At 36.5% G+C, this 9,787-nt stretch overlaps 1 protein-coding gene and 1 long non-coding RNA gene across 3 annotated transcripts; one reads left to right on the top strand and one right to left on the bottom strand.

The window, feature by feature from the left end:
* Positions 1–3,319: 3,319 nt before the first annotated feature.
* LOC113274328 lies at positions 3,320–7,461 on the top strand. Of its 2 annotated transcripts, none has more exons than XR_003322954.1 (4): positions 3,320–3,441; positions 4,962–5,414; positions 5,502–6,169; positions 7,141–7,461. It is a non-coding gene; the product is annotated as an uncharacterized LOC113274328 (long non-coding RNA). The 2 variants fall into 2 exon arrangements; XR_003322953.1 differs by having other exon boundaries at positions 4,962–5,459; positions 5,746–6,169.
* Positions 7,462–8,307: 846 nt separating this feature from the next.
* Positions 8,308–9,554, bottom strand: LOC113271402 (F-box/kelch-repeat protein At2g44130-like). Its single transcript, XM_026521254.1, has one exon. The coding sequence runs from the start codon at positions 9,447–9,449 to the stop codon at positions 8,406–8,408; it is 1,044 nt and encodes a 347-aa protein (XP_026377039.1). The 5' UTR covers positions 9,450–9,554; the 3' UTR covers positions 8,308–8,405.
* Positions 9,555–9,787: the final 233 nt, after the last annotated feature.

The following is a 9,787-nucleotide window of genomic DNA, read 5'->3' as shown; positions in this document are numbered from 1 at the left end:
ATTCATAGATCTAGCAGTATTTTCTATGACTAGCAATACTTGCTCTAATCATCATTGCTCCATCTGAAAATACCCTAATTGCTTCAGCTAGAAATCGGTCACTGCCAACAGGGTTCAGAACCTCCATTTCTGGAAATATTGATTCAACTATCAATATTTAATTGCTCAGAGCAATATTCGTCATATTGATTCGGCTATTAACGTTTGAGTCGTAGTATTTCTCATGTTGATTCAGCTATCAATATTTGAGAATTTCATACTGATCCAACTATCAGTATTGGTTTATCAACCAACATTTGGTTCGTCTGTCAACCATTATTTTAATATTATAATCTTTTCTTGTCATTCGTCTGACTTATGAAGCATGGATCGAGAAAGGTCTTATATGATCATTCAACAATGATTATTTTCATAAGTGCTCAGTGCAAAACATAATGGTTTATGATCGATCCAACAATCTCATAAAACCATCACTAAATCACAACTAGCATCATGATACGTCATAGTAATTCAATGGTCTGCAAAACATGTTGCTATTTCAACATTCCATGCTCCATCCATCACAATATTGAACTTCGTCGGTTTAGTTCATAAGACTCATAGTCTTAGGTCAAAGATTGACCACTCACACATGAGACATCAATTTACGTCACATATCACTAGGGTTTTGGTCTGACGGCCTACAGTATGTGCGATGTGAGGTACATCCACGATGAGAGTTGTGGTAAGACGTGTTGGCAGTTAAAAGAGAAAATGGAAAGTGGATGATCGATCAACCAAGTAATCCATGCAACGTGGAAGTGGTTTCAACACGATCTCTCACTTCTCCATCTTTCCACTTCCTTTAACTGTCACTACTTACAGGAGATCGATGTGCTGCTATAAATAGGTTTCTGAACCCATGATCTGATAACTAACAACAATTAAGACTCATCATTGTCAAGTTATCAAACACTTTCAGATGATTTCTCTCGTCTACACAGAGAATCGTCTTCACAACAGTTCAACACATCATGACCTACAGATTAATCTTCATTGATCTCCACACAATCTTAGCTTCCCTCCCTACAAACCGACCCTTCTCCTCCTCTTGTGACCGAACTTGGAACGACCATTGTTTTGGTTTAGACCAGGGTCCTACAGATTAGTCTCTCGAGCTCAAAGTACTCCCATGCAGTACATTTGTTTAAAGGTTCAGAAGATTTGCAACTTCGAGCACCTGCTTCAGCGAGCACTTGTCTCCTCCACCACTTTTTTACCAGAAAACTTGTGAGTCGTTTTTACCCACAAAAACCTAATTATCCCAAACATATCAAAATATTTTCTAATTATCTCAACCATGTAGTTACAGATTCAAACCCCATTTTCCGATTTGAATTGTGGACTGACGTCGCTCTAATTTAGTAGTTTTAGGTTGGAAATTTGTAGTTCAAAGAAATTAAGCAAGGGATTCATTCGCACAATCCAAGATACTAAAGGTTCATTTTTGTTTTCTTTTATGAATATACAATTTCCCTGACATTCGAATTAGATTTCACCCCACTCAAGTTTTTTTTTTGCTTCATCGTCTATATCTTATTTAACTGTTTTATACATGGTACTGCAGTGTAGCTTGCATTCTAATGATTGATGTTTATATCATCCCATTGTCTTCTGCTAGCATATGCGTATTAGTACACTGAAATTTTTCTTATAATTAAGATACTATATGTTTGATTTATTCCTGATGTTGGTTATGGTAACGTGGAGTTCTTGAGCTCAACTACACTTTCTATCCTAGTACGAGACTTAGCTATTATAGACTAGAAATCAAGACTTATAGTTTTGATCACTAACATTGACAAACATGCTTGAGATAGCAACGCATGCGAGTTCGAACGAGCAGTGCTCTAACAGGAAGCATTGACTTGCCGGATGGATCACGAAGGGTTAGTTCTACCAAAAACTAGCCATTTCTTTTTTGTAACTAACTAATGCGTAAGTGGAACACAACCCAACATTCTCCCCGAATCGAAGTTCTTCAAGTAAGTGCGATCTAATTATGTATTTAAATAAGTACATGATAACATGATCATGCATATGACAATTAATATAGTAGTATACCCAATTTTGGGTTTATAAATTTTCCCTTGGAATATCAATATTGTTCTGTGCTATTTAGGGTTCACAGAAAAAAGAATGCCCATCTACCCCAATTTGTAATAGCTGCATGTTTGTTTCTATTGTGATTTTCAATGAAGTTATTATGTCATTTAGAAATCTGTTATCTTTCTATCTCTTTTTTTTGGTAATTTATCTTCAATGACGGTTTAGCTTATAGTAGTAAGATTTAGGTTTGATTTCAATCCATATGAATTTTGGAATATTTGTTCTATTCCTATCTCAGATAGGTTTCTTTTGAATCTAATTATGTCTGAAATTGTCTCAAAAGACAAGACATTACACGTTTATATTATCCAGTTATTGAGCTTTGCTTTTCAATATTTCCATGGTGCAGACAATTAACCTAAAGACAACTACTATTGCATTCATAACATTGTGGTGATGGTGTTGTGGCTTTGAATACTTTAGGTAGTCCAGACTAATTGGACAAATGTTCGATTCAACAATCTCCGTATTGCAGAAAAGGAAAACGAGCAGCAATGACTGAAGTGAAAGACAAGAGCTTCTTCAAAAACGACGCAACGCTTATCTTATGCGGAAAACAAGAGATCGACTTGTAAACAAAGATGGTCATGAAGCATCAACAAGTACTGAAACGAGTGACTACTATACACAAAAACACCAAAATTACGGAACAAACGGAACGGCAGACGCATCGCGCGTGCGTGTTATACTAGTATCCAAAACTTGAAGACTTCTTTGCTTTTTATATATTTCTTTATTACTATCACATATCTTCTTAACAACACCTTTAAGTACCACTCGAAAAAAATCAAGTTGTGTTGCCGAATCAAGTTGGGTTTGAAATTTTGTTACGTGAGAAATTGTGAAAAAAATTAGATTGAGAAAGAGAGAAATAGAGAAAAACTTTGTGTAAAAATTGTGGGGTAAATATTTACTTTCAAAATTACCTATTTATAGGCGACAAAGAACTAGCTAGGCGTTGGCACTAGTCATTCCATCGAGCATTATTCAGAAATCAGCGATAAAAAATCTATTGCAGGCGACGTTCTTAATATCGTTCGATAAAATTACCATCTCTCGGCTGTTTTCTTATACTGGCGGGGCTGGGTTGTCATGCCACCTGGTATGGTGCTAAGAATAGGCCTTAAAGCTCATTTTCCCTTGCTTCATCTTCTTAATCAATTCAGGCCCAAAAAAGATCATGACACAACATTTTTACATCTCTCTCTCGTTCTCAGAGAAAGGAAATGGCGCCACGAATGTCTCTCTGGAAAACCCTGAAATTCAAGTTCGAATATGAGTAATTGAATGAAGGTAAATACACATATCTTCTAATACCATATAATGACCTAGGTTTATCTGTATTTGTTTCGTTTTGAGGTATTTTTGGGGACTGTTCTTGGTTTGTGTAGATCATTTTGCTGGTTAGAGTTTTGATTTTTATTAGTAAGGATGAGGGGCTACATTTATCATACTATTACTCTACTTATACTAGTTCTGAAATATATGTGATTCAACAAGTTTTGTTAACGATACAACGGAGAAATTTCTTGAAAGCAGTACAGCTTTGAACTATGGAAACCCAGATGAATTGGGTTCTGACTCTAGTTCCGATGAATATCAAGATTAATGTGGATAATAGAATTACCCATTTTATATATAAGGTATTAGATTAAATTGCTGACATACAGAGGTTTATCTTGTTTATTCTGAAATAAGTCTAGCGGCATCATACACATTAATTGTCCGGCGAATATCCGATTTAGAGAATCTCCTTCCTACATGGATTAGAACTCTTGGAACATGTAATGTTGATGAACTATCTATTGAAATTGTTCTTTTAAGGATTTGGACGAAGTTTCGTGCTTGTCCGTTTAATTGTATACTATTGAAGAGCTTGGAATTGAAAACGAGTACTCTTGCAACAATTCCATTTGCCTCGTCTTTTCTAAAGCTTGAGAAATTGAGTTTGAGATGATGAATTGAGTGATAGGTTTTTCTCAAGTTATCCAGTTCTTGAATCATTATCTGTGAAAGATTGTTACGTCAATCTTAATATTCGTACTTGTAAACTCAATTACTTGAAGTTGTATTGCATCCATATTATCGTGATAAGACCAGATCGGTTATGCCCCGAATCTTGTAACTTTTGTCTGCGAAGATTTTGCACTGCAGCACTATACTACTGATTATGTTCAAAATGGTCAACAGAGTCTTCGTTGACGATAAGAAGGATGAGTTTGATCAGTATGAAAATGAAGATGCAGATACAGTTTTTAATACAGGTCTTTCAGCTAAGGAGAACCAATTGTATGTTAATGATGTGCTGAGATTTTTATGTGCATAATGCAATGCAATACATCTGAAACTGTCATCCAGTATGCTGGAAGTACATCACTGTTTTCTTCATTTTCATTTTCATTTATACATGCTTAAATGCTTGCATCAGGTTTCCATATTCAGCCAAATTATGTTTTAGTTTTGAATAAAACTTTGAGTTTCTGAACAACCCATAATAATTGGAAAACAAGTCACACCTTTAGTTAATGCGCAGCTTTGCAATATGTTGATTGATTTTTATTTTTTCAAAACAACATATGAATAAAACTTTGAAGTAATGATTTAATAAATTTATAAATATCAGCGAGTTACCAAGAGTCATATGAAAAGAGGGTAATTAGTAGTTCATCATGTGAAAGGAAGAAGATGAATAAGCTGGCATCCCATCCATCCACACATTAGCACTACTGCTTGAAACCCGTATCATTTTTCTTATTTATAGAAGAAAGGTCTATGTTATCTTTGATTCTTTTGTTGTTTTTTTTGCAACACAGAAAATGGAAAACAAAAACTAAAACAGAATACCCTCTCTAGCACAAAGAGGGCCATACAAGAAGGAGGGATAGAGTTCAGCCACCAGTTAAAGACCTGGTTCTTATAGGCAAAACTAGCTAGAGAATGTACAACGTCATTTGCACTTTTCTTGTTAAGTCTGAAGCAGACCCTGTTGAAGAGCTTCACTTTATCCTTTACCTGCAGTATCATATGTCTCACTCGGTCTCCACGGATAAGAATCTACCTCATTGTTTAATATTTTGATCACCTTTTCTCCATGGTTTTCAAGGATGATGTCCTTCCACTCCATTTTCTCAGCTAATTCAAAGGCTAAGGTAATAGCTTAGGTTTCAGCCTCCAAACGGGAGTTACAGTTATTTATACAAGTGCCACCACCGTCAAAGTTTGCCGTAAAATTTCTTGCCACCCAAGCACAAGCACCCGTATTGGAGGTAAAAGCCGTTCAGTATTCAATTTCATCCAAGGGTTCTCCGGAGGTACACATCTATCTAACTCTGCATTTCTTCTTGTGGCCACAGTAGTAAACGAGTTTTGGATATCCGGTCTATCTTCATAGTCAGGCACGCTGTAGCTGTACCAGTAATGTGTCTCAAGAATGATTCTCTGAATAGAAGGGTTGTTGTTGTTGAAAATCGTATCATTTCTGGCCTTCCAAATGGCCCACATGGCACAACTCCCTAATCTGAAAGCATTGTAGTCTCCTTTTTCTTGTAACCAGCTAGTCATTATTTGCTTGACAGAGGCATTTTCATTAACTTGCAGACCCAAGAATACAGCTCTGGCCACGTCACAATGGAGGAGAAGGTGATCACTTGATTCAACATCACTACTACAAAATCTACATTCTTGATCAATTCCTATGACAAACTTGCCCATTCTGTGTTGAGTACTGCAGTGCCATCATTGAGGACTCTCCAAATGATGAATTTTTGGTGCCAGATTTTTGACTTTCCAAACATTCTTTGATTCTTGTTAATAAAGCATCATATAGAGTTTCTATCATTTGCCATCTTTTCTGTGTGCATCGTTCTTTCAGGAGCTGGTGACCTGCTAGATAGTCAGCGTTGTTTGTCTGTTAATGTGCAACACTTGGAGCTGAAAACATAGCATTCAGAAAACTGCCGTCATTCAATAGCAGACTTACTGACAAACCCCGCTCATGCAAGCTCTTTGCATGGTAATAAAGGTATACATTCTCATTGGTAAAGTTTTATGACGTCTTGAAAAGTTTGATTTCTTTGAAATTCCTACTCATAAGTCATACCATGCTTTAAAATTTTTAATACGGGTTATGCAAGATAAAGTTTTATTTCGATTTGAAAGATGTTAACCCATAATATAATGTTATTTGAAAAATCAGCATTTGAAGAAGAAACCAGTCACCAAAACCTGCCCCTCGCCCTCATCTTAAAATTACCTATAGCCACCAGCAACTCTCAAGATGAATTGAGCTGCTTTATAATCTATCAGTTATTACATTATTCAGAAACTTTGAAATGGGAATGCATGATAAGCATCATTTTTCTTTTTTCTTCTTAATTGACAACTCAATAGCATTTCCAAAAGCCCAGCTGTTCAGCTCTTGCTTAGACATCGGATTTTACATCTGAGGAAGTAAGTTTTGTGATAAGATAATTATCAGCTTTTAGTTCTGCTGATTGTTTGTATACTCAAATCTAGCTCTTGCTAAGACGTTACATGCTACTTTAACCTTGAGGTGAATTTTGTTAGAACCCCTATAAGTTTTGTGCCCTTATTGTTGATATACTCCATTGTCCTCTTGTCTTAGGCCTTATTTTTTCTTTAGTAATCAAATATAAGCAATATTTCAACACTCTGGTCCGATCTATGTTAGTGCACTTCTATTTATTGTTCTTCACCGGAATATGATTTATGATTAGTATGGACCGTGTATGCACATCTTCATATTATATTCCAGTGTCTTCTTCTATATTTCAGTTGGACACCGTTTTGTGACCTTTCTTAGACATTTTTTTCCTGGCACACTATCTTATTCCCCCTATTCGACGAGCAGAGGCAGGCATAACCAACTGTATACATTTGTTAAGATGCAGAGTTCTAATCTTCTTTTAGACTAAATCAGAAGGATTACTGACATTCAGCTTCATTGTTTTTCCTGTTTGGCACCTGAGGAAGACATCTAATGCTGTCAATCGTTTTGATATGCTTGATATTATTCCCAATACACATGACACCATCATAGCAAACATGCTAAATTAGTATATCTAGCTGTGAGCAACCAAGGGGTTTGGGAATGACTCTTCTAGAAGCATCAAAAGAAGAATCAGAAGTGGGGTACTACATGAGAAAAGTAGAAGAAAGCTTCTAGAAAAGAAGAGCTTCTAGAAAAAGAGGACCGAGGGTTGTTCATATAAATACATGGAAAACAATTAAACTTTTGTTCATGTTTTTGTTTGTTTTCTCTTTTTTAAGTAATGGAGTGATGGAATGAGACCACTGATTACATAAATATCTTTATCTACTGTGCTCCAATTTTGTTTATGGGTTATTGAAACCACCTTAATCATGCCTCACATACTTTTCCTGTCTCTAGAGTCTAGATTATGGACCTACCAATAATTTTTTTTAAGAAGCTAGTGTCTGCTCTTTAAAGATCTATCTTCTTGGCATGGAATCTCACTGCCCAAAAAATTCTAGCAGCACTAGACGCTTTTCTTTTCATCTCCTCCTTGAGATGATAATGAGGATGCAAGTAGTCCTTAGTTAATTTCATGGCCTACAAGATTTGAATTTATCTTGACCAAAAGATCGCTGAAGCTGCACGTGTAGGGTAAAGCATCACGGTTCAAGACAGTTGACAAAACAAAGTCATTACGGTTGTCTCAGTGTTAAATGAATCTCTGTTGCGAAAACATTTGGGCTGCTAGTTTATCAGTTTTCGGTAATAAGGTAGACGTACAAAATACCTTGACTAGATGAAAACCTTAGTGCTCTATTAGATTATCCAACATTCTAACCCATCCCGGGAGATACAATGTATGCTTTCTGTCACCCTAGCTGAGAGCATTTAATGAATGTACGAGGCTTGCCTCTTTTGTCTAAGAACAAAGAAGAAAAATACACAAAAAACTCTCGAGTCATTCAGATTCATGTCCCAAAATTAGTACACAAACATACGAATAGAACCCATACAACGGCAGCAGTTAATCAAAACTCGAAGCTTTTTGCTACCATTTCTACGGTTTTTTGCAGTAGATTTTTAGGCAGCTTTAAAATAAGAAACTTCAATATCTCTTACTGGGCTAGCAGAGCAGCAGGACAAATGATTTTTTTTAGCTGTAATTCAATAATTAAAGTGTTATAAATATAATGGATCTCAATTGTTCCCAATTACAGTGTTTATAAACTATTTATTATTTAGAAAAACAAAAACAAAAAACTCAAATCTCTATTGAGCAACCAGACTGAACAAAACCAGAAAACTCTTCAGGAACATCAATCCTAACCAACTTGCCATTTTGGCCTTCAACTAAAAAGAAGCCTTGTGGTGCACCCAGGTATGTCACCCCAGTAACAAGATTTGTCCGATTCCCCAACTCAACGGCACAAGTTCCAACTCCGACAAGCGAGTCTAACTCGCTAAAGTTGACTAAACTCTTCCCATCCTTTCCAACACCAACACAAGCTCTAGGACATTTCCCAACCGTCCAAGCTTGTTCAACCCGTTTCCACTCACCTGTACCCAATTGGTAACATTCAGCACTTGCTTCAAATCTTCCTTGATGCTCAGTACCATATCCGCTAACAACCCAGAACTCATTCCCGATCACAATTCCTTCACATTCATCTCTTTCTTCGCTCATCTGAGCCATCTCGTTCCATTCATCATTTCTCAGATCATATGTCCAAGCAGTCTTCAAAGCGTTTTTGCTCTCATCATGTCCACCGGCTATAAATATTTTCCCATCCAAGACAGCCGAAGCAAAAAAAGATCGTTTCGACGGCAATTCTTTACCTTGTTTCCATCTCTGGGTTGTGAAATCGTATATGAATAAATCGGTAATCGGATTCCAACTAGTTGGATTCCATCCACCCATGAGAACAAGTTCACCTTCAACACTTACTAATTGCGAAAACAATGGAATCCCATCAGGGTATTTTGGTACCGGGACAAGTCTTTCCCATTCACCACTCACTGAATCATAGATAGTGATTCCGTATGATGGTGCACCACCTGGACCTGGTTGTTTGACTTCTCCTCCTCCTCCTCCTGATTTGGCCGCTGGAATTGGTGGTAATGACTGAATCAAACAAGCTAGATGGTGTGTTTTCCCTGCTTGTTTCCTGTGGATATAAAATTCTCTACTCTTGAGTAGATTTCTCCATCTCTGACAAACTTGTGAAGCCACTCCATGTATTCTGTGATCTAACCTGGTTAGACATTCCAACCCGATATCTTCAGGTAGACCTGGAATCAACTCCATATCACACTCTCTCTAGAAATTATAACTAAGAATGAATGTTTTTCTTCTCTTATGTAATCAATTAAGCTTCACAGACAAGGAAGTTCTTGAAAGTGCCTTGCCAAACTAGTTTGATACTTATAGTAGTAGCAGCTATGGAGTGTCAAGAGGGCTTAAGAGCTAGATGACAATTATTTTTGCACTATTTAACTGACACGTGTCAGATAAAGTTATGAGCTTTAATTTGTGCCCAGAAAAATATCTAGAGAAAATCCAATGCAAAGGAAGCAGAATACACAGGTTTTAAAGAAAACTCTCAAGTGTGTTTTTACTTTTTAATGAGTGTTTGGAGGTATGTA

The sequence above is a fragment of the Papaver somniferum genome, chromosome 4 (assembly GCF_003573695.1).
Source record: "Papaver somniferum cultivar HN1 chromosome 4, ASM357369v1, whole genome shotgun sequence".
NCBI lineage: Eukaryota > Viridiplantae > Streptophyta > Magnoliopsida > Ranunculales > Papaveraceae > Papaver > Papaver somniferum.
This window is presented reverse-complemented; position numbering and strand designations above follow the sequence as displayed.

What these genes read in the sequence shown, in the direction of transcription:
- LOC113271402 (XM_026521254.1), bottom strand. Translation starts at nt 9,449, where the DNA reads ATGGAGTTGATTCCAGGTCTACCTGAAGATATCGGGTTGGAATGTCTA.